Source organism: Cryptomeria japonica, chromosome 4 (assembly GCF_030272615.1).
Source record: "Cryptomeria japonica chromosome 4, Sugi_1.0, whole genome shotgun sequence".
Classification (NCBI taxonomy): domain Eukaryota; kingdom Viridiplantae; phylum Streptophyta; class Pinopsida; order Cupressales; family Cupressaceae; genus Cryptomeria; species Cryptomeria japonica.
In genome coordinates, this window is record NC_081408.1 from 503,319,552 (window position 1) to 503,345,546 (window position 25,995).

Sequence of the window (25,995 nt, forward strand, 5' to 3'; positions counted from 1 at the left end):
AGAAGGTTTTTCTAGTGAAGATGAGGGTTTGCTGGTTGCTGAAGGAGCTGCAATGATTTTAGAAGAAAATATTGAAGCAGAGCCAACTGAAGGACAACCCTCTACCTCTCTTCAAGGAGGTTCACCTGTTTTGCAAAGGGAAGGAAAAGAATTAGAAAAGGAGGAGTTAGGTGAAGAATTTGTTGTTCGACCGCAGGAAGTAATATTCCTCCTGCAGCCAAGAGGCGTTGGGCAAAAATAAAAACTCCTACGTCTATTTCAAAAGTGTATGTTAGGAGAACAAGAAGAAGGACACATAAGACTCAACCAGTGAGTAAGCTAGCAGAGGTCATTGCAGTAGACACTTTAGCAAAAGAAGATGCTGCAGAGAAGGAAATGCAAGAAAACCCTACAGAAGATGAAATTCGGGAAAATCTTGCAGGAGAAGAAATCCAAGAAGCAATTCAAAAAGAAATTGTAATTGATAAGCTTGCAAATCTGGCTTCAGTGGCATTGCAATCTAAGGAGATAATTGATGATGTTACACAACAACCTGAGGAAAACGTGGGAAATATGCCAATCCAGAATGAAGAAGTTATTGAAGAAATCCCACGGTCTAAGGTAGGACCCATAAAAACTCCTTCATCCTAACTAGCTTATCAATTGCTTTAACATTCTTTAAGCAATGGGAAATAGAGAAGGATAGGTTGCAAGGAATAATTAATAAGCAGCAAAAAGAGATTGAGAAGAAAGATAATAGAATTAAAGAATTGGAGACTAAGGTAGAAGAGATCTATATTATGGTTCCTGAGATAATGCAGTGTAGAGCTCCCCCAAGAATTTATGCAGTGCACTTGAAAGAACGATATCTGAATTTCAGATTAAACCGCATAGTAAGGGACCTTAGTCCATCCTTGGAAATACCTGAGGAATTCTATCATGCTTTTCAAACCTCCCCACATTATGTAAAGAACCTGTTATGTGAATTATATTTACATAACTATGCTATGCCCCAAGACAGAGAATGGAATCCTTTGTTGTACATTAGGGATATCCATCTCAGAGTTCTAATATCTTGGATACAAAATGAAATGATTATAGGACCACAAGCCAGGGAGTTTGAAAAATTGGAACTTGACTGTCCATTTCCATTGAGAAGGGAATCAGAAGAACCTAGGGTTTTGTATTATGACTGGCAAAAGTTGCTAATAAGAGATGATGTTAGTAAGATAGTACTTCCAATGAGAGAGGGAGTCTATCAAGCGTTTGAGTAATTAGTTCAAACCCACAAGACAACAGCACTAGAGGGACTAACTCAACGCTGGAATCATCTACCAGATCATCTAAAACTGGGAGAACCCTATTCATTGCAGAATTTTCATGCAGCTATACAAAGAGCCTCCAAGTACATACAGCTAGGAAGGGAGAAATCCAATAATTGGTTACCATTAATCTTTCAGCTTCCTATCCTAATGTGGCCACTTTTGGCATGCCAACCAACAAAACAGAATTATGATATGAATGTTGAAGAAATAACTAGATGGCCCAGGTTGGAGAAAATGAAGGGATTTTACTAGAATTTGCCTTCCAAGGGAATCGGACAGAACACTGTAGGTGATTTTAGAGTTTTAGCAAAAATTAGAAATTTTGCTTTTGCTGCAAGAGCAACAAACCCTTAAAGTTGGGGGGCATGATAAGTCGGTGTATTGACATGTTTTTATCAGGACTATTAGGTTTTTGGTATCTTTTGGGTTGCATTGTGATAGTAAAATATTGTGCATTGACTATATGTAATCCATGTTTTAAAATTGAACTTAAGAAATCATGTTTGAACCTTGCCAATTTCTTCCTACAACCATGCCAATTTCTTCTTGCAGCCAAATGGTTTGTCCCTGTGATATGCGGATTATTTAGGATGATTTCATGTGTGAGTTAATGAATGTATTAGTTAAAGTAAGATACATATGTGTGTCCTTGTATATTGTTTCTATTTTAGTGCAAATAATAATTGATTTTACGGTGGAGAATTCTCTTCTGCACCTAAGGATTGGAGAATCACGCCAGATAGTTGGAGGTCAAATCAAAGGAGATTCAAGCAAGCATGCTCTATGGCATAATTAGAGTATTTGTACTTCACCATAGGAGTTTAACTCCAGTGCATGTTTAATCTGTAAAAGTATCTCTTTGGTGTGCAAGGATTGTGGTTTGGTTATAGATCCATAGTTCCTGCAGCCAAGCTCTCTGTTATCCCCTTCATCTGACAGTGATCCGCCTTTTCTTCTGGGCATAATTGTAGTTATCCATTGTAGTTTGTCTTTTCTATATAATAAGCTCTCCTTTCTTTTCTGAGGGTTAGATAGAATGGAAAGGGATTGAGTAGTTTTTGTCACGTATTCTGGATTTTTATCTTTTTGGATATGTAATTGTCTTTCAGGAAGAAATGAATAAAAACATGTTATTCTGATCTATTACGAGTACTTTACTGAGAGTTTGATATCACTCATCCAAGGGGGCCCACTTGGTGAGTGATCTTGTGTTTATGATTATTGAAGTTAGTTTTTACTTAGTTGCAGTAGAAGTTCATAACTGGGATGTTCCTGTAGCCACTGGAAACAGATCCTTTGACTGTTCCTGCAGCCAAGGCAGAACGATGTTATTCCTATTATTTCCATTAATTCATTTCAGCAAAGTTTTGAAAAGATTTCATTTAGTCTTTATGATTTCTATTCCTACCTTTCTTATAGTAATTGAGAATAATCATTCAAGGAGCTTAGTGCATATATCTTGCAGACCCATTTCAAGTTTTATGTTCCTAGATTGACAACTAAATGAACACCAGCCATGAGAATAGTAAACTCTACCATAGGTAGTGTAGGAATTAAGAGATGAATGCCATGTGCCATGGGTAGAAAAGGCTAATGAATTAATTAAATAAATAAAGATTCATTTAATTAATAGAAGAAGTGGGATTAATTAAATAAATAAAAGTATTTATTTAAATGAGAAATAAGGCTAGAAGAGGATAAATGAATTAATTAAATAAATAAAGATTTATTCAATTAATAGAAGAATTAGGCTAAAATAATTAAATAAATAAAAATATTTATTTAATTAGATAGGACAATTTTAGGTGTCTACATTTTGCTCCTCTTTAAGACAATCCAACTTGTCACGTTGTTTCAAAGAAGATAAGATGAACTGATACAAAGTTGCCCCAAGACAAGAATGCTATGCCCCCTTGAGAGATTGGATGAAAATGTCTGAAAAGATCACGTACAATCTCTTGCTAAGAAAGAAAGGCTAGAACGGACTAACAAGATAGGATAGAGTGACAAAGTCGAGTACCTGCAAGAAGTTGTGTCCACTTTTTGGCCAAAAAGTGGAAGTTTTTTCCCTTTTTTTCAATTTCATCTTGTTTGACCTAAATATTTGAGGCACTTAAAGAATGAATCATGAAAAATTCAAGTAATAGAAAATGTAGTGGTCAAAGTCTAATTTCCAAATATGTAATTTATTTTAATACCCAAATCTTAAAAATAAAATTTGAATAGGCATTACTAAAACCTATAGTTTAAAAGTCACTTTTCAGGACCATAACATGCTCGCGTACGACAAGAATAATTTGACTTAAATGAAATTATTTTTATAAATCCTTTGGGAAAAGGTCTATAACTCACTCACCTTTTATGAGAATATTTTTTTGTAATTTTTTTCTTCATATTTTTTTTTGTTAATTTTTTATTAGGCATAATCATTGTTCTGAAAAATTCTTGTGTACAACAAGCATAATTTGACCTAAACTTAACATTTTTTGGTTTTTTTTTTAATTTTAAATTGTATAGAATTGTCTCTAGTTTGATGCCATATAACTTTTTTTCAAAAAGCTTAGAGACAAAAAAGTTATTAAAAAACTAAAAAACCATGTGATTTCGAATTTGTGGACCTCTTTCATTAGTAATTATTTTAAAAGTAAAAATATTGATCCATTTTTTTAAAAAGTTACATATTTTTAATCTAGATAGTCTCTTCTATAATGGGTTTTCATTGTTTAAGTTTTTTTTGAAAATTTGGTGTTCAGATATATTTTTGAAATCATTATTTTATATGAAGATTGATTTGGCCTTCAAGTTGCAGGTCAAACTAGGTCCAAGCCATTTCCCAAGCCAAAACCGAAGCTACAACCAAACCGAAGTTTGAAATTTTTAGAAACGGGATCCCGTTTCGTTTTTTAAAATTATTAAAAACACATTTAGCAAACGGGATCCCGTTTCAAAAACAAAACGGGATCCCGTTTCCTTTTTTTAATATTTTTTATTTTTAATTTTTAATTTTATTTTAAAATAAACTATAAACATGAAATATAACATCTAAGTTTAAGTCACATTTCCCTTTGTCTTTTTCCTTTCTTATAATTTAAGTTATATTTCATGTGTATATTGGTAGGATTTTTGAGAGTGGTTTCAAATCTCTAGGAGTTATAATAGAGATTCTAGATTTTAGAAGATCTTATAAATTGTCATATAATAGGACCTATAATATCATAATACAACCTATTATGTCATAATAGGTCCCATTGTGACATAATAGGTCCTATTGTGTCATAATAGGTCCTATTATGACACAATATGACCTATTAAGTCATAATAGGTCCTATTATGACATAATATGACCTATTAAGTCATAATAGGTCCTATTATATCATAAGACCCCTCAAAAGGATCTATTATGACATTATACCTCTTACTAGGACCTATTATGACTTAAGACCCCTTAGTAGGACCTATTATGACATAATATGATCAATTATCACATAATAGGGCCTATTATGTCATAATAGGTCCTATAATGTCACAAGACCCCTTAAAAGGACATGTCATGTCATAATAGGTCCTATTATGTCATAAGACCCCTTAAGAGGACGTATTATGATATTATACCCCTTTTTAGGAGCTATTGAAGGGTATTATGTCATAATATGACTGATTATGACATAATAGGACCTATGATGACATAATAGGTCATATTATGTCATCATAGGTTATATTATGTCATAAAAGCCCTTAAGAGGACCTATTATGACTTTATACCCCTTAGTAGGACTTGTTAAGGGGTATTATGTCATAACATGACCTATTGTGACATAACATGACCTATAATGTCATAATACAACCTATAATGTCATAATACGACCTATTATGTCATAATAGGTCTCATTTTGACATAATAGGTCCTTTTTGTGTCATAATAGGTCCTTTTTTGTGTCATAATAGGTCCTATTATGTCATAAGACCCCTTGAGAGGACCTATTATGACATTATACCTCTTACTAGGACCTATTATGACATAAGACCCCTTAGTAGGACCTATTATGACATAATATGATCGATTATCACATAATAGGACCTATTATGTCATATAGGTCCTATAATGTCATAAGACCCCTTAAGAGAACTTGTCATGTCATAATTGGTCCTATTATGTCATAAGACCCCTTAAGAGGACCTATTATAACATTATGCCCCTTAGTAGGACCTGTTAAAGGGTATTATGTCATAAAATGACCAATTATGACATAATAGGATCTATGATGATGTAATAGGTCTTATTATGCCATCGTAGGTCCTATTATGACATCATAGGTCATATTATGTCATAAAACCCCTTAAGAGGATCTATTATGACTTTATACCCCTTACCAGGACATGTTAAGGGGTATAATGTCATAATAGGACCTATAATGTCATAATAGGACCTATAATGTCATAATAGGACCTATAATGTCATAATAGGTACCATTGTGACATAATAGGTCCTATTATGACATAATACGACTTATTATGTCATAATACGACTTATTATGTCATAAGACCCCTTAAGAGGACCTATTATGACATAACACCCCTTAGTAGGACCTATTATGACATATGTAGAGAAAGATAAGTTGGTTGGAAGAGAGAGATTGTAGGTTTAGAGAGAGTTGAGGGGTACTATCATAACAGGACCTATTATGACATAATAGGACCTATAATGTCATAATATATTCTATTATATCATAATAGGTCGTATTGTGACATAATAGGTCCTATTATGTCATAAGTCCCCTTAAGAGGACCTATTATGGCATTATACCTCTTATTAGGACCTATTATGACATAAGACCCCTTAGTAGGACCTATTATGACATAATAGGATCGATTATCATGTAATAAGACCTATTATGTCATAAGACCCCTTAAGAGGACCTATTATGACATTATACCTCTTATTAGGACCTATTATGACATAAGACGAGCCTTAGTAGGACCTATTATAACATAATAGGATTTATTATCACATAATAGGACCTATTATCATTATACTTCCTATTATACCTCTTACTAGGACATTATACCCCCTATTATCACATTATACTTCTTACTAGGACCTATTATGACATATGTAGAGAAAGATAAGTTGGTTGGGAGAGAGAGATGGTACTTTTAGAGAGAGTTAAGGGGTATTATGTCATAACAAGACCTATTGTGACATAATAAGACCTATAATGTCATAATAGGTCACATTGTGACATAATAGGTCCTATTGTGACATAATACAACCTATTATGTCATAATAGGTCCTATTATGTCATAATAGGTCCTATTATGTCATAGTACCCCTTAAGAGGACCTATTATGACATAAGACCCCTTAGTAGGATCTGTTATGACATAATAGGATCGATTATCACATAATAGGACCTATTATGTCATAATAGGTCCTATAATGTCATAAGACCCCTTAAGATGACCTATTATGACATTATACCCCTTAGTAGGACCTGTTAAAGGGTATTATGTCATAATAGGACTAATAATGACATAATAAGATCTATGATGATGTAATAGGTCCTATTATGACATCATACGTCATATTATGTCACAAAACCCCTTAAGAGGACCTATTATGACTTTATACCCCTTACTAGGACTTGTTAAGGGGTATTATGTCATAATAGGACCTATTGTGACATAATAGGACCTATAATATCATAATGCGGCCTATTATGTCATAATAGGTCCCTTTGTGACATAATAGGTCCTATTATGACATGATATGACCTATAATGTCATAATAGGTCCTATTATGACATAATACGACCTATAATGTCATAATAGGTCCTATTATGTCATAGGACCCCTTAAGAGGACCTATTAAGACATTATACCTCTTACTAGGACCTATTATGACATAAGACCCCTTTGTAAGACCTATTATGACATATGTAGAGAAAGATAAGCTGGTTGGGAGAGAGATGGCATGTTAAGAGAGAGATACAGATGTATATATAGAGAAATATAGGTAGGTAGGGGTTAAGGGGAGGTGTATAGGGAGAGTGGAGATAAAAAGTTAAGAGTTAAGGATGTGAGAGAGAGGTAGAGACATAGTTTTAGATTTTGGGAGAGAGGGGACAAAGTGAGATAGAAAGGGAAAAAAAGACAAAGAGAAATGTGACTTATATATAAACTTTATATTTCATGTATATATAGCTTGTATTTGTTATAAAAAGAAATTTTATAAAAAATTAAAAAATTATAAAAGGAAACGGGATCCCATTTTGTTTTTGAAACGGGATCCCATTTTGTTTTTGAAACGGGATCCCGTTTCAAATTTTGGCTCAAGATCTTGATGTGAAACAAGATCTCATTTCGTTTCTCATGCGCTCCGTGAGATTTGCCATTTTTTTCTAAGTGTAAAACTTCCACACTAAGTGGACACAACTTTGTGCACTTACCCAGTCATGAGATAAAGAAGACTAACTCGAGAGACTAGGGCTAGGTTAGTCTATAAGATAGACTACGAGGTAAAACATCTTCATTGTCATCCACACACCTAAGAGATCAGAGTGCAGAGAGAGCAGAGAGCAGTCAACAGTCAACAACAATGACATTGGTGCATAGATTCGATCGTGTTTGCGGATATCAGAGGCCGACAAATGCAGGAGAGACAGTGAGTACCACAAAACCTCCTTATACCTTACTGCATTAATTGTTGTCATAAATGCATGTTAGGTAGGTCAATAAATACACTTTAGGTAGGTTGCAAAAAGTGTCAAGTGGGGTAAAAAAATGCTAAGGCGCATTTGCGTTGGTGCCAGGTGCATCTAAGTAGGCTACGCGTGTTTGTGTTTGTGCCAGGCACGCCTAGGATTTCAAAGGCACCTGTGTCCCATGCAAGCATGTTTGCGTTGTGCAAGCACGTTTATGTAGAACATGCACGTCTGTGCAGAACAGAGGCATGTCTATATGTTTCAGGTGTGTTTGTGAAGTATGCAAGTGTGTTTGTGTCAAAAAGGCGCGTTTATGTCTTCAAGGTCGAATCGACAGTTCTGTGATAAACATATGCTGTCGATTGGATAAGTTGCTGAGAGGATACACTCAAGCAAGTCCTCTAGGGAAGACTAGGATAATAGATAGGGCTAGGATTGATAATTTTGTGATGGAACATATGTTGTCAATCAGGAAACCACTCAAGAGGATACACTCAAGAAGAGGCCCTAGGATAGGATAGAGCGAGGCACTTTGTGATGAATAGGGAGTACCATAGAAATTGACAAATCTGTGATAGAAAATACGTTGCCAATTGGATTAGGCCGAAATTGACAATTTTGTGATAGAACATACGTTACCAATTGGATAAACTACTCAAGAGGATACACTCAAGTAGGTGCCCTAAAAGATAGGATCAAAGCAACACTTTGTGATGAACAGGGAGTACCACTAGGATAGAAAGCAACACTTTGTGATGAATAGGGAGTACCACTAGGATAGAAAGCAGCACTTTGTGATGAACAGGTAGTACCACTGGGATAGAAAACAACACTTTGTGATGAACAGGGAGTACCACTAGAATAGAAAGCAGAACTTTGTGATAAACAGGGAATGCCACTAGGATTGACACAGTTGATTTTCCTGACTACAGGAGGACCTACCTATGCTGGAGTCATGGGAGAGATTCCCTTCGCCTCAGAGTTTGCGAGCAGAGCTGACGTTCGAGGATAGAGGAGTAGTGGTGGCTATGGGGCTGCGATATATTATGTATGTGCCTGAGTTTCGGGCGAACATGGAATTGCTGACTGCATTGGCTGAGAGATGGCACTTAGAGACTTGTACTTTTCATTTGCTGATGGGTGAGATGATAGTCACCTTAGAGGATGTATACAAGATACTGCAGATACCGATCGATGGGGAGTTGGTTTCTTATGATCGAGATGGAAATAGGGATGCACTGAGATGAGTGTTTCAGGATCCAGGATTTGTTTCAGGATCCAGGATTTGAGATGAGGGCTAGACATGTGGCTTGGGACACCATGACAGTGACAGGATTGGCACTATCAGTGGTGCTGGCAGGAGTGATCAGTGGATTCCTCTGTTCGGATAGGGCAACATGAGGGTTGGCTATGGGTGGGGGAGGACTTTGGAGACATTGGTGACTGAGCATACCAAGTTTGCATGGGGACTGTGTCTACTGGCACACTTGTACTATGAGCTGCATTAGTTTGTGTATCACGGATCAGAAGGATTATGATGCAGAGTGACACTGCTGCAGGTATGGGCATATGAGCATCTGCCAGTTACACATCTGATACACTTCAGGGGTAGAGAACATGGGCATAGCTATGTTCATTTGTATGATATGATTACTTCTCAACCACATATTGGGAGACTAGAGTATTGGCATCGAGTTATGGACGAGATAGACAGTATGGTATGGAGGTCATATTGGGACTGTGAGGAGTGGGAGGATGATGCAGTGGAGCTGCCATATGTATTCTGGAGCAGGTATTTGATATGGAGGACATCATATATCATTGAGCGGTAGTTGATAGACAGAGTATGCAGGTAGTTCGACAGGATACAGTGGATGCCATGAGGTTCAGGGATGTATGCACGAACAGTGAGGGATCAGGTGCATTTGTGTCCATTATTGTCGTATGGTCAGGCAGTGAGACAACTATAGGAGATGGTTCCCATGCCTTGGGATATATGGGCAGATGTGGAGGATGTAGGGATGGATGCAGAGTATAGTGCATATTGGGTAGAGCATCTATTTCCATAGTTGACAGATCCAGGGGAGCCACTAGAGGGAGACGGTGGGGGTGATGGAGATGATAGTGGGGATGGTGGAGGTAGAGGTCAACGATGGAGGTGGGGCACAATGGTAGAGAGGAGAGTGTCACAGAGGAGAGAGGGTGGAGAGGAGAGACAGGTTCAACAGGCTCATGTAGTGAGGGGTAGAGGTGGATTGTCATTACAGGTGCCAGCATCACAGGTTCCCAAATAGGGACAAACTCCTAGATAGGTACAGGGGCAGCCACAGAAGCAGCCATATGGGCAGGGTGAGGGGGGAGAGGAGAAGAATGAGATACTATCCTTGAGGGAGATATGCCAGGGACAGACAAATGAGATCTAGGATCTAGAGAGAGATACAACTAGACTAAGGAGACAGCTGAGGGATACTGAGCGAGAGAGGGATCGGGCTATTCGGCACTATACAGAGGCTGAGACAACACTAAGGGCAAGGAGGCAAGCAAAAGAGGACATAGGAGCCAGATACGCCTATGTTCTGTGGGCAGGGGAGGAGATAGGCTACTGGAGAGACCTGTACTATGGAGTTGTGCCTCTAGATTAGCAGGCTAGGAGCTTCCAGAGACCATCGCAAACTGCGATGACCTCTAGAGGGAGAGACAGGAGACAAGCGTCTAGCGATGGGGTCATGGGTCCTCCACCACCACCAGATAGAGGGGGCAAGAGAGATGATCCTGGGGCAGGTCCTTCCAGGGCTCAAACTCCATCGAGGCTAGTCGGCTCTAAGGGAGGGAGTTCATCATAACCTCAGAGGGCTCCCTATGTATCAGTTTTGTACCATTTTGTATGATGATGTAGACACCTTTGGGTGATTGTAGCCATATCATTTTGACATCATTGTATCATGACACTTATGATTTTTGAGATATATATGAGATGATTCATCCTTGCAGCATCTATATGCATGTGTACCTATGTGATGTTGCTTCTATGTGATGCTTGTTTCTATATGATGCTTATGATATGGATGCAAATATGTACATGATGAAATACAATATATTTTTGGTCTTTTATGTTTTTATATGTTATGCAAATGCAAATGTGAATGTATGAAATGCAGATGAATATGATAATGCAAATAAACATTTACATGATGAGAATGTGAAATGTGCTAACATGTATTGCATGCAGGATATGGTGCAATTGTGATATCTCATATCTATATGTATGTATGAAATGAGATATGTAGTAATGCAGGTGTAAACTACATGAAATGCATATATTTTTGGTGTGTCATTATACTCAGTCATGTTATAGCGGACTACACAGACTCAAGAAGGACGATGGAGGTCAATCAAGAAAGAGGGATGGAAGATAGAAGATATGGAAGTGAAAGAGCTTATTGTGCTTTTATCATCATTGAGCTTTATTATGGCAAATAGGTTATGACAATCAAGGTATATGTTCAACCCAGAAAGTCAGAATACCCATTTGTATGGAGATCGAACAGTTGCAAACAAGGAACGCCTCAGTTCATACTAGACTCACAGTATCCTCATATCCTTGGACAATTCATAGCATTACTAAGAGATAACCCAATAGAAAACAAAGAAAAATAGGTGATGATACCCCATCCTCGCCTTTCTAGTCAAAGACATCCTGGAGATAAAATCTCTAGTCAAAGACATCCTAGAAAAGCTAAAAGACATGTCACCAAAAAAAAGATAAAATGAAAAGAAAACCAAGACTTGACACCAACATCCACTATATTCCTCAATTTTAGTGTCTCTTGTCACTTGTATAAGTCTATTTGATTGTGGTCATAATGTTTTCATTCAAAAAAGGATAGATAGCAGTGAACCATAATGTTGTCTGAGTTTGTTGAAAGAGTTGATTTGTTGAATCCTATTGCTGCTTGTGTCTCATCTGAAATTGACTGAATCCATGAAACTGATACTTTATTGTGGAGAAGACGGAACTTTATTGTGGATATATGATGCAAGTGTTGCTTTATTGCGGATTGTGCGTGGATAGATTGAAGGAAACTGGAAGAAACTATACTCTTCGAAACATGTGATGCTCTCAGTTCCACACCCATCACTAGACGTAGGATTTTCCTTAGCCACATATAAGAGCTGATTTATTATGGATGAAAAGGTTGTAAGTGTGTGCAAAGTGAAAGGATGGAAATGAATCCTGAAGGAGGGAGGAGTAATGTCTCTACGCATGGCGCAGGTGAGCCGTTCACCATGGTACTTTCCTAGGGCACCACCGAAGTGGTTTTCGCCATTGGACGGATTTATTTATTTTCACTTTTTTAATTTTTCAATTGTTTTTGTATCACCAGGTGCCTGTTTGCTAGGTTTTCACCAAGTAACGATTTTTTATTTTTATGATTTTTTTTGTAGTTTTTGAATTTTTTGATTTTTTTGTATTTTTGAATTAGGATATTCTGACAAGCTATGTGTAAAACCTGCAAAGGTGCAGGCTATTGATAGGATCCTCAAAAGGTTTGCCCTCTATGGTTGAGAGCTTATATGCACCAAATCCATAGGCTACTGTAATGATGTAAGGACCAAGCCAATTTGGTTTGAACTTGCCCTTCTTCTCTCTGTCTTGCTGATTTTTAGGATTTTATTTGAGAACTAAGTCACCTACCTCAAATGTGTGAGGCTTCACCTTGTGATTGTAACTGCATTGTTCCTTGACTGAATTATATGTAGCTTGAGTGACTGTCTTCCTTGATAAAGGAACTAAGATAGAACTACTAATGTGTGGACTACGTTTTCCCATATGCATGTCACCTAAAGAAGTTTGGGCATCCCTGAGAGAAAAGTCCCTCAAAGAAGCTCCATTAAAGGTCCATGATGTATCGCCAGAAGGGAAAGGACATGCAGAACAAGTGGATGAGGAATGAAGGTTTATGATTGTGAAAAGAAGTGGAAGTAGGATGGCATGATGGAGACTTAGGATCAACAAGTATGCTTTTTGACTTAAAATTGTAGAAATTTTGCCCCCAGTTATTTTGGTATTAGGGGAGATCAACCCTTGTTCTTTTTCTTTCATATGATTTTTATCCTTGACCTTGATTTTTCTAGAGTCCAATAGCTTTTGATTTTGATTTGGGTTGAAGGAATTTTCTTTATTTTTGACTTTTAGATATTTCTTTTCAAAGCTTGATTTTTGATCCCCAATTAGTAAGGGGTTTTCTAATTCTTGTTGATCCATGTGTAGAAGTGGAGTGGAAATGGAATGAATGGATGAAATGATAAGGCTATATGAGTTCTCAAGAGGGCTGGCGACATATTCAACAAATTCTTTATTGGAACCACTTTTAGGACTATTGATATCAAGAGCTACTTGCACCACTAGAGGAGATTTGCATTCAAAATTAGTAGCCACAACACTAGGTGGTTCATACCCAATTTCTTGGCATTGCAAATTATTTGTAGATTGTTCATAATGACTAAATGCTTTAGGAGATAGTGGGAGTTGATCAACATGAAAGATATACTCACCACATCCCATGTCTTTAACCTTGAACTTTTCTTTTATCTCTGTTTGCTTTGATGTATAAGCTTTCAAGGATTTGGGATCCACATATGCTGAAGAAGGAACAACCTCTCGATTGGCTAGAATTGTTATTTTTGATCTAGGTCGCATATTGTTGCAATATATGAATGGGTTTGGATCGCCTTTGATGGTCACTTCAACTCCATTGTGTGGGAACTTGATACATTGATGATATGTTGAGGGAACAACTCTCATTTCATGAATCCATGGGCGTCCCAAGAGTATGTTGTATGTGAGATCTAGATCAATGACTTGAAAAACCACATCCTTAGTAATTGGCCCAACTTTGAGAGGTAAGGTACTGTGCCCTTGGATGAGCGTTCTTTGTCATCATATGCTTTAATGGTGATTGCATGTGTAGAATTCACAACCCTTTCAAAATATCCCAATTTCTTAAGAGTATTCAATGTACATATATTGAGACTAGCTCCTCCATCTATCAAGACTCATTTTATTCGATGTTTGTGTAGGAAGGCTTCAATGTGTAAAGGTGAATTATGTAGTTGGCTTATGGAGGCGTCATCAGCTTCGATGAATATAAGGGAATGTGGAACGGAAATATATCCCACCATGGCTTGAAATTGGTCCACGTTCAGATCAGGGGGGACGGAAGTATCTCTCAAAGTTTTGTCAAGAATGGCTTTATGTGTGGGGGATATGCGTAAAAGCTCAAGGATGGAGATAAGCGCGGGCGCCCTCCCTAACTATTCTACCAGGTCGTACTTAGGCTTAGTTGATGAGGAAGGGGTGGTTTTAGCTAGAGCACCTTGCAAAGTGACCTTACCTCGACGAGTCGTGACATTACATTCAAAGGTAGGTTCGGAAGAAGATCCAATTCCTTTTAGGACAACTTTAGGTCTTTGGCTAGAATTTTTAGGTGTTTTGTCCTTGATGATATTGGTAGAGACATGATTATCCATCGAAATGTGATTGATAGTTGAATCATAGTTATAGGATGCTCTGGTATAGTTGGTTTGCTCATATGTGGCTTTGGCTTTTCCCTTGTCATGTTTTGGGAATGGTTCTTTAAACATTTTATATTCTTGATTGGATGAGTGTCCCTCGATCTCAATGTCACTTCTATCAATAAGATCTTGTATGATATTCTTTAGCCCATGACAATTTCCTGTCTTATGGTCCTTGCTCTTGTAATATTCATAGGTATTCATCATCATTCCACCAATTTGGTTTGACCTTTGGCTCATATGGAGGCATATATGGAATTCTTATTATCTTGTTTGCCACTAGCTTCTTGAAAGCTGACTCAAGTGGTTCTCCCAACAGGGTGTACTTCCTTCATGGTTTCGAAGTCATTTGAGTGTTCACTTGGTTGTTTGTAGAGCTTGATCCAGAAAAACCAATTTTTGTCGCACTATATTGGCATCAACAACACCATCATTGATTGTGTTCTTGTTCTTGTTCCAAAATCGTGGTTTGTCTTTTCCTTTAAAGTCCTCTTTGTTTTCTTTGAATATTTTGATGACACCTTGCTCAATTAAGGCTTTCTCTATCGCTATGCCTTTTTCTATGACGTCCTTGAAGGTGGACAAACAAGATTTTCTCAAGTCATAACCAATGTCTTTGTTGACATTTTGGGTGAACATCTCTACCATTTGTTTTTGTGGAATTTCACAAGAGCATATGCTGGATAAATTCCTCCATCCTTTTTCTTGGTGTTGCACAAAGTGGTTACTGATACGTCTGTCTTTATGTTGTATGAGAAATGTTGTATGAAAGCTTCTGATAGATCACCTCAAGGCTTAATTCCAGGTAGAAGTTGGGAGAACCATTCCATAGCCTGATCACCTAAGCTCTGTGGGAATAATCTCATCAAATATGTCTCTTCTGATGCTACCTCAATGCAAGCTGTGAAAAATTATCTGATGTGTGCCTTAGGGTCTCCTTTGCCTCTGTACTTATCAAACTTTAGTGTAACGAAATGTGTAGGAAAAGGAGGCATTGGAATGCTTTTATAAAATGGATAGGGACATATGTCTCTCATTGTGTAATCTGGCTTCGGTGTATTTATGTCCTCCATTTTCTTTTGTAAGTCCTTGATTGGTTGTTCCAAATTGTTCTTAGGTGGAGATAGACTTCTTGGACCATATCCATGCCTGAGCCACCGGGTGGAGGAGGAGCATGCTGCATGTACAGATGGTATTGATCATAAACATGTTCATATGGAGGAGGTATTTAATGATACTGTGTATAGGAACCACCTGGTATAGAGTCATAATGAGGAATAGAATGTCTACTTTGTCCATGTATATCATATTCTACATGCATTTCATGAGTCTGCTCATGAGTGTTGCCCCCAAATTTGACACGGGGTTTCCTTGTGTCCAAATTTTGAACATGCCTTTGGATATCCAATTGCTTTTGTGGTTGATCCTTAGCAGTGGTATGTGATTGAGTATATTTTTCTGCATAAGACTTCCATAAAGGTCTGCGTAGATGAGTATCATCTGCTTGACCATGTGTATGAGGGACCTCAGGTTTTTGAAACAAAGAAAATGGTGATTCAGGCACAAGATGTGGTCCTCTATTGCCTCCACTACTAGGCATCCTTTCATCCATGTTGAGTTGAGCTTCTTGTAAAGGTTGATGTTCCATTATTTGAGACATGTCAAAATCCTAAGGAATCTTGGCTCCACTTTGTGCCATTACTTGTAAGAAATATTGTCTATCTCTTCTCATTATTTCCTCAACCAACCGATTAAAATGAGGATCCATAATGGAGTCTTCCACTTTTGCTAAATGTATGAAAAAGTTGTCCATATTGTCATTGTGTGTATCATTGTTGTTTGTATTATCCATGTTCTCAACATTTGGAATGTTTCTATAGGCATCCATGTCAGGTAATGTGGTATGATCAGAATTGAAAAAGACATCATTGTCATACTCATAGGCACTCATGTTTGTGGTCTCTTGAGCTTCTTTATCTTCTCTCCTAGATTTTTGGGAACGGGTTTCAACCATGAACTAGGTCTTGACCAAGATATGTGAGACTAGATGAAAATGGAAAAGTATGGAAGACCAAGAGTTTGGATGGAATATAAATGAATCTGAAGTGTACTTGCAATGTCCAAAGTGTAAGACCAAGTATGTATGTAGTAGAGTAGGTGTGACTTCCAAAGAGATGATAGTTTCTCTTGATGAGGTAAGTTGACCTTGACTCTAATTAAGACCAAATGAGACCCAAAGGTGATAGACCTTGATGAGGGACCAATTAACAAAATGTTGTTGTATGTAGTGTGTTGACAAAACAAGATGAGGACAATCAAGTGACCTTTTGACTCAAGTTTAGACAAATGTGAATGTAATGCAAGATGTAAAGCAATGATGAACTATGTGAGACCCATAAATAGGCTGAATGCTAGATGAAAACCTGAAGAGATAACCTAGGAAGCTTAATAAGTCTGAAACCGATTGCTCTTGCTTTTGCCAGACTGCAAGTTTTCCAATTCTGAACACAGATGTGCCTGTATACTTCACATGCGCGATTAAATAACACAGACACTGTTCTATCCGACATAAACGCGTTTCTGAGATTTTGTGAATGTAATGTTGCTTAAGAGAACAAAGACATGTTTCTGCCCTTCACAGATGCAACTAAATGACACAGTCGTGGTTCTATCAGACATAGACCCGTTTCCAGAAACTAAGTGCAATTTTTCTAGTTTTATGAAGTTGCTTGTTGTGATCAAATCTGAATTTTTGACTATTTTTCGTGACAAGAGGACACAATGTTGATGAGGACTCAATTTTTTCAAGTGTTTAGACTCAAAATGACTCCAAAGAAAGTGTGTTGTTTGATGTAAAAATGTTTTGCATACACTTGAAGACACAAAAGACACAATGTTTTGATGTTTGGTCTTGAATGTTTGAATGTTCAAAAGAAGACAAGCACAATTCTTATGGTTGGCCAGGACAATAGTTGTTAATCCCACATGAGGTTTCCCTCGAGGCTGCGCTATTCAGAGTAGATACTTAGATGCTTGACCCCACTTTCTCCACCCTCGACACTCACTTCTCAAGACAACCAAGCATCAATCCCCATGAAAACTCCTCATGGTGAACTTTGTATCTCTACTAAGAACTGTATGTGTGTGGGCCACTCTAGAGGTCCGACCTCCTGCCCCAACAACTAGAAGGATTTTGGCTTTCTAAAACAAAAAGGTGCTAGTAAGGGCATCCGCTCATGTGGCCATACATGCAACACTTTCAGCTCTATAAATACAGAAGGCTCCCAACCGATAGGGGTTACGCCCTACAACTGATCAAATAAATTTGATCAAACGGGTTTATGGGGAGACATAGTGTCGGTATGAACTAATCAGCACATGTTACCCATGGCTTTCACCATGGATACAACTATTTATAGTGGTTCAGAAGAGGTGGGTTTTCCTCGCTACCACTTGGGTCATTCTCTCCTCACTAGTAGTCCTAATGACCATACGGGGAGACAGGTCCTCTAGAGATTAAACAAAAAGAGCCTATTGCTCAAGACACAAAAGATACTGGTTCAATTTTAGTGCACCAATTGAAGTGTTTGGTAATCTAGATGAAAAACAAGGCACACAATAAAGATCAAAAACCCTTGCCAAAGTTTTGCAACAAAGATTTGTTAGTAGTTCTGCAATAATACCCCTCCTGCAAACACATAAGTTAGGTAAATTTTAGATCCAAAAGAATTTGTGAAATAGGGGCCTTCGACAAGAGTATTCGCTTCAAAGACAAGCTGAACCAATTTTGTTAGCTAGATCACAAGGTGTTAGCCTGAAATAAACTAGATCTGAAATCCAAATGATGAAATAAAGCCTCAAAACTGGATAAAAAACTAAAACATATAAAATCCGAAACACAGACGTGATTTCACTTAATGCATACGCAACAAAAAATCACAAACATGCCTAAATTATTCGCAGACGCACCTGGATAACACAAACGCGATTCCCAAACATGCCTAAATTCTTCACAGACATGCTTGGATAACATAGACGTGACTCCCAAACACAGACGCATCTGAAAGGTGCACAGACATGATCTGGGAAAAGAGACGCACCCTGCGATCTGTAAAATAAAATAAAATAGTGTCGAACGCAAACATGATTACGGAGGTCACGAATGCGACAGAAAATCAAAAATGTGATTCTAGGATATGCAGATGCAGAAATGTCAAAATGTTGTTGGAAATGTTAGATCTGCAACTTCAAAGACACAAAATCTACCAAAAAAGATGTTAAAGGCAAAATGGACAAGAGTCCCATCGGGCGTGCCAAAATGTTTATGGTAAAAATGGAAACAACAATATTGAAAGACTAAATGAATTCAACCACACAACCCTAGCCTAACAACAACAAAGATCCACCATAACATATGAAGATTACCTAAGACAATGCAAATCAAATGAAATCACAAAGATTATACCATTACATGTCCAATAGGGTTTGGATCTCCATTCTTCCTATCTCCATTAATCTTGCTTGATATATTTGCTCTCATATTTTATGTGTGCACAAGAGCTCAACAAAGAATGAAAATGTGGTTGCAAGTAGGCTTGATTGCATATGAAAGTTTGAATGCTAGTCCAAGAGTCAGGAGGATTGATAATGAAGGAAGCATCCTCTTATATAGAAGACACTATAAGAAATGGAGGGATACGATTGAGAGGTGTAAAAGATAAATGGTCGGCTAGGATTAGAGGGTAGGTAGAGGAAATAATAAAATAATGAGAGGGTAGGTAGTGTAGGAATTAAGAGATGAATGACGTGTCATGGGTAGAAAAGGCTAATGAATTAATTAAATAAATATTCATTTAATTAATAGAAGAAGTGGGAATAATTAAATAAATAAAAGTATTTATTTAATTTAGGAAAAGGATAATTTAAATAAATAAAAGTATTTATTTAAATGAGAAATAAGGCTATAAGAGGATAAATGAATTAATTAAATAAATAAAGATTTATTCAATTAATAGAAGAATTAGGCTAAAATAATTAAATAAATAAAAATATTTATTTAATTAGACACGACAATTTTAGGTGTCTACAATATTTATTAAGAATATTTTATAATTTTAAGTTAAATAACTTATTCTATTAAATAATTAGTTTTGTTTTTCATTTACTTTTATGGATTTGATATGTTTATGTGATGATATATAACTCTTATTTTTTAAACAAACAATCATTTATATATATTCTACAATAGTGTCTCACTTTTTCTTTAAAGAGGGACATTATAATCAATATTTTTAATCAAGTTTTCACTTTCTATCAACAATAACAATTAAACTATGTAGATTGTTCATAAATTATTTTTTTATAGTTAAAACATTTTTCAAAAATATATTTATCTCATATTGCATAATTCTTTTATAAAAGAATAAAATTATAAATTATCAAATGTAGATTGGTAGCACTAATATTTCGTACAAATCATTTTTCATTACATTTATTGATACTTTATTTTTATTAATTTTTGAAATGGTATTTATTATAGTTCAAATATAAGTTTATTACATATCGCACCTTTTTTTGTATGTATCCAAACTAATTTCTTTTTAAATTGAAATAAAATCATCAATAACCGGTATGTGAATATTGTTTAGATTTTATTTTTTTCCTGCTAGTGTGAAATAGAGACTTTGATGTCTAGTAATAACCTACATTCATTAGAAATATAAAATGAATATAAAAAAAAAATGATAAATTAATTTGTTTGATTTCTCAAAAGGTGAAGTAAATGTGATTTTTTGTTAGCCTATTGGCAATATTCAAAGGTGTCAAGGTTAGCTTGTGTTGCATGTGTTTAATTATTTCACATACAAATTTTAGAGACTAATGCAAGATAGAAAATAATTACCAATAGTGTGTATCCATGGTCAACTTAGAAGAAGATTCTATCATAAGGCACGTGGCATCACATATACAAGAGTAGGTAAAGTAATAGGGCCTAGCTTAATAGGTAATATAATTGTACTAAGAGCTTGATAGGTAATGTTATTTAATACATGAATAGAGAGAGTCATAGAGAAATAGAAGAAGTAAAAAAAAAATTATAAAAGGTAAAAAAAAAAAAAAAAAAATGTTGTAAAGTAAAAAAATCATAAAAAATAAATAAAATAGTAAAAAATGATTATGTAACCAAGGTAAATGGTAATAAATTAGGAACATAGCTTAATATTATCCTTAAAACAATCAAACTTATGATTGTCCATATCAAGGTTACCATGAAGGTCTCTTGAGTAACCTATAGGGTATCCCAACTAACTTGGGCTTTAGTGGTATGGTCATCCAAGCAACCTACCCTACTAATGAGGGTGACCCATGCCACACTTGAGTGAGCCTCAAAGGAGAAAGCATTTTAAAAATAAAGTAGTTTAAAAATTAAAAAATGACAATGTAAATAGTGTTAAACTAATAATTTACAATGAACATTTTTAGGCTTAATCAATTTGATTTGAACTAAAATGATATAAGGGTAAAGCTAGGGATTAGAAGGAGTTTTTTTCTCATTTTTTATATGTATGGATTTAGAAGAGGCTAAGGAGAAAGCAAGGTCTCAGTTTCCTAATTCTTAGCTCTCCATAGATTTTTAATTTATATTATTTTTCATTATATGATCAGTTTATCTATTTTCTCTTTCCCTATTTCTCCTTTGCACCATCACAACTAAAAATGATCTTCATTTTGGTCTTGTAGGGTAGGTTTTCACTTTCCTGTTGCTTTTTCTTTCATCATTCTAACAAATCATCAAAGTAAAGTGAGGCAACTTGGGTTACATCAAATGTTCCTCCTCTCATCCTTGTTTCCCACTTACAGTGAGCTAATTGTTTTTCAATATGCACTTGATTCAACGTGTCAATCTTTATTTTATAGGTTGCAGGCGAGTGATGGAGGAAAGAAACAAAGGTTGATTCTTATGAACCATACATGATCAACCATGTATCAAAGGTAAGTTCTCTTATTATTATCATTATCACTAATGAAATTCTCATATTACACTTGACTAATCAATTTTTCTTTTAGATCCAGATGTGAGGCAATAACAAAGGTAAGCACTTGTAGGTAAGTTTTGGTCTCATAATACCAATATGCAATAACAATATCTACCTTCTATGCAGACTACCATACCAAGTAGGAAAATATGTGTGCCCAAAATTATATTGGCCCACATGGTAGCCCAATAATGACCTATAAATATAGCTTAGAATACATTTGGAGTGAAATACACTTCTTAATATATTTTGATTTGGTAAAAATTCCTCCAGCCTTGTTAGCCCTTTGTCCGCCTAGTTTAGTGTTAGACTAAATTTTCAGAACATATGCACCTGGATAAAAGTCTTTAATTTACCTTTAATTTTTAGGTCACTCAAGACACCCTAGGGTCACCCGAGTGACTTTCCCTAGAAAATAGGTGACCTTGACCTCAAAAGGGATGATCCTATTATTTTTAGAGGATGCATGGTTATTTCATTTTAGTAATTTTTCCTTGATTTTACTACTAATAATGAGTTGATTTTTAGTCTTGACTAAGCCTCTACCCTAGACTAATTCTCCTCTTCTCTTAGCTTCCATAAGTTCTCTAGTCATATCCTAATAATCTCCCTTGGTTGTGAAGCTTCCAAGCCTACAAATATTCACATTGTCTTTGGCATCTAAGAGGTAGTCCTTTCTTGTATTTGTAGCTAGCTCTTTTCTAAAAGCTCCTACTCCTTTCCCTATTGATAAATAAAGACTTTGGATCACCTTATAAGACTAGGATATCTTTGCAACATTCAACAACTCCCACTTATAATTTTCTTATTATCTAATACTTGAATCCTATACATATTTTTAGTGCTTTCTTAAAAGCTTTGGATACTAATTTCCCTAAATCTAGATTTTCCTTGTATCCTACCACCATCACGAAGAGACACCTTTTTGTTAGAAAAGAATATACAAATATTGTACTTCCTAAGAACACACCAACACAAATTTCTTTAAAAAATATTTGTACAAGTTCCACATTTTACAATAAATTTCACTTGTTGTTGCAAATAGGTTAAGTAGTAAATTTTTGGAAAAATGAATTTATCTAGGGATAACTTAATATTTCACTACTCATCCTTCATTAAAGAAGATCTTTATTGCTTTCTTAGATTATTAAAAAAATATTTATTTCTTAGAGTAAAGTAGCTTAAGTTAAATTTAATTTTAATTACATTTATCAAAAGCACTTTATCCCAACCCTTGATCCCATCATGAGGTAACTAACAAATGAACTTTCAAGCTATCACATTTCAAAAAACAAAAATCAAAAGAAAGGTTAATTACATTACATTTAGAAAAAAAACATTTTTTTTTTCATTCATATAAAAAAATTCTTCTCTACAAGTAGATTAATTAGAAAACATTTGATTTATGAAAAGTAAAATAATATACATTATATTTCCTTTGATTGATCATTGCATGATTTTGATTTGTTTGAATGATTGGTTAGTGCATCACATGGCCTTTTGATTTCTTTGCTTGTTTTTTTTTATTAAGATTATAAAATTTATGATATTGTTAAATGAATTAAACTGGACACAAAAGGTTGACTGTCTTAGAATAAAGGAAAATTGGGCTAAAGTGGTGTTGAGTGAGCTGCAAGAGAACATGCCAATCCAAGAAGCACCACCAAAGATCAAGCTCGAGAGTAAGAAAAGATCCTATGGGAGATCCGGCAAGCTAATGAGTGAAGGTGAAAGAGGGAAAAGTTTTGTGCAAGTCACACTTTTGAAAGAGCTAATAGAGTTGGAATGAGGGTTAGATACATTTTCCCTCTTTGCACAGACAAGTTAAACAAGATTAGAACTAGTGACCCTTCTAACCACATAATAACAACCATCACAACACAACATCAACAATTCATCTATCAACGTTAAATTGACACAATAGTTTGCCACTAGGTGCTCCTCCCTAATGAAGTTAGTGAACTTGCAAGTGTAACTTCCCGTCAACACAAGTTCAGTATTATGTGCAGCGGTCTTCTTCCATGCAAAGAGAGTGATCAATTATATTCACTACTTAATTGGATTTTTTTGAAAGAAATAAGAGTGATTGATTAACATCTTTAACAAGAGTGCAATGCATATATTATTCTAGATTTGACTTACTCATATCACACTTGAATCAATTTTCGATAACATAAAACCCAAACACTACAATTCATTTTCTAATATAAAAATACTTCAGTATTACAAATGATAAAAGAAATCAAATTAATTATATAGTATTCATTTTAATAGACTATTCAGTGTTATTCACCCAAGTCACAACTCTGTTCATGGTTTTTTTCACAAATCGATTCTCTTCCCACTAGTGTACACATATGGCTCTAAGCTTCATGCATTTACTGGAAGCAGTTGTATATTCTTCATCAGTTATAATTTTAGTTGGGATCTGCCCATTCTTCATAGGTTTTGTAATAAAATACTCATGGAGGCCATGGATGAGTTACAGAGTACTGGAAAAACAGGGTTTCAAAGGTCCTCCTTCCCGATTCATGATTGGCAATCGTCTCGATATTGCTAAAATTATGCAGCAGCAGTTGCTCATGGACATGCCTCCAATAAATCATGACATCAGAAACAGAGATTTCCCTTATATAGTCAAAGTTGTCACATATTTATGGTCTCCTTCTCACAGATGTCTGTTTTGTTTCTCAAAAGATCTTGGTTGTACATTCTTATGTCTGGGTCAATGTTTGTGCAGGGGAGAAATTTGTTATATGGTTTGCTTATAAACCCATGATTGTTTTAACCGATGTAGAGCTTCTTAGAGAACAACTTTTTTCCAAGCACTCTCTGATGTGGAAGGTATCCAATGGTTAAGAAGATGCTTTCTGTGGCCATGGGCAACAGACCTTTCATTGTTAATGGTCAAAATTGGTCTCAACAACGTAGAATTGTGGTGCCTGCTTTTCGTATGGAAAAACTTAACGTGGTCATTACGTTCTTTCATTGATTCCTCCATAAACCTATCCTTCAATTCATTCTCCTTACTTTCATGTATTATTTGTACACTACTATACCATTATGAACATGTTTGAGGAAGTTATTTTTGTGGGTTTTTTAATCTTAGCTTACCATTGAGAATTTTTGTGTAAACTGTACAGGCCTCTGTGCACAGGTCAATTGATAAAATTGATGAGTTAAAGGGTTTCTATAATGAATGGTTTATAAGATATAACAGGTGTTAAAGGCTATGTAAATGGGGTTGTAAGCTAAGTGGGTTTAACTGTGGAAGAAATTCTGTGGTTGAGTGTGTTTGAGTTGAAGTAGTAATGTGATGGGTGACCTCCCAGATAGGCCCAATGCTTCACCTCTGTGAGCATCACCTAAATGTAATGAGTGCTAAGTGGACCACTCATTCTCATGAGAGATGGATTCTTGTGAACCACTACTAACTATACATAAGTCAGTGAGTTACACTCATAAGCTACACAATTGAATCCTGATAGCAATATCATATTATAAATAAAACTAGAAAAATGCCTGCAAATTAGAACGAAGTGCTTTTATGGACAGGCTCATCGCAGAGATTTTTATGAAGGTGGGATATGCATTGCACATAAAATTAAGAGATGATTTTTTTATTCCCAAGGGTGTGAATGTGATAGGACATATATTATTAGTGCATAGAGATCCCAGGTAGCGTGGAAGTGATCCGAATGAGTTCAGGCCAGAGTGTTTCAGAGATGGAATAAGCAAAGCTACAGACAATCATCCGTATACCTTAATTCCGTTTTCTGGTGGGCCAACAGCGTGCATAAGTCAGAACTATGACTTATTAGAAGCAAAAGTTGTGGTGAGTATGATGATGAAGAGCTTCAGATTTAGTGTGAGTAGAAGGTACAGGCATGCACCTGTCTCCTGTATCACTCTCAATCTCCGGCATGGGATACCAATCGTGGTGGAAAAAATTGCGTGCAATAGAGTTTAGTCAATTAAAGATCAGATAACCAAGAAAACCTTATCACCCTCCAATATTACTATCTTTATTTACTTATTAGTCCTTGGCATGTCTAAAATTAAAGTCAACCAGCCAATAAAGTGAAAGTATTTGGCTATCTTCAAATTTAGAATATTATTTCTTAATATTTTTATTTTGAATAGTAATAACGATTATTCTCATTTTTTTTAATTGAATTTAATAAAAGGATAATTTTATTTTATATTATTAATCTTTAATTTATTATTTTAAAGAATTAATCAAATTTATTTATTTATTTATTTTGGGTAATGTTCATCTTTTTTTTCTATATTAAATATCGAGAGACCAAAATAAGGAGAGTTTCTACAAAAACGAGGATGGGAGGCAAAGCCTCAGCCATTAACCAGTGGGATTATC

The 25,995-nt window shown here is 35.7% G+C and overlaps 1 protein-coding gene across 1 annotated transcript; it reads left to right on the forward strand.

Moving 5' to 3' along the window:
- Nucleotides 1-375: 375 nt before the first annotated feature.
- Nucleotides 376-25,587, forward strand: LOC131875189 (uncharacterized). Its single transcript, XM_059219236.1, has 6 exons — nucleotides 376-600; nucleotides 8,113-8,269; nucleotides 24,358-24,376; nucleotides 24,462-24,588; nucleotides 24,761-24,819; nucleotides 25,326-25,587. Exons 1-6 carry the CDS (start codon nucleotides 376-378, stop codon nucleotides 25,585-25,587), a joined length of 849 nt encoding a protein of 282 aa, XP_059075219.1.
- The last annotated feature ends 408 nt before the right edge of the window (nucleotides 25,588-25,995 follow it).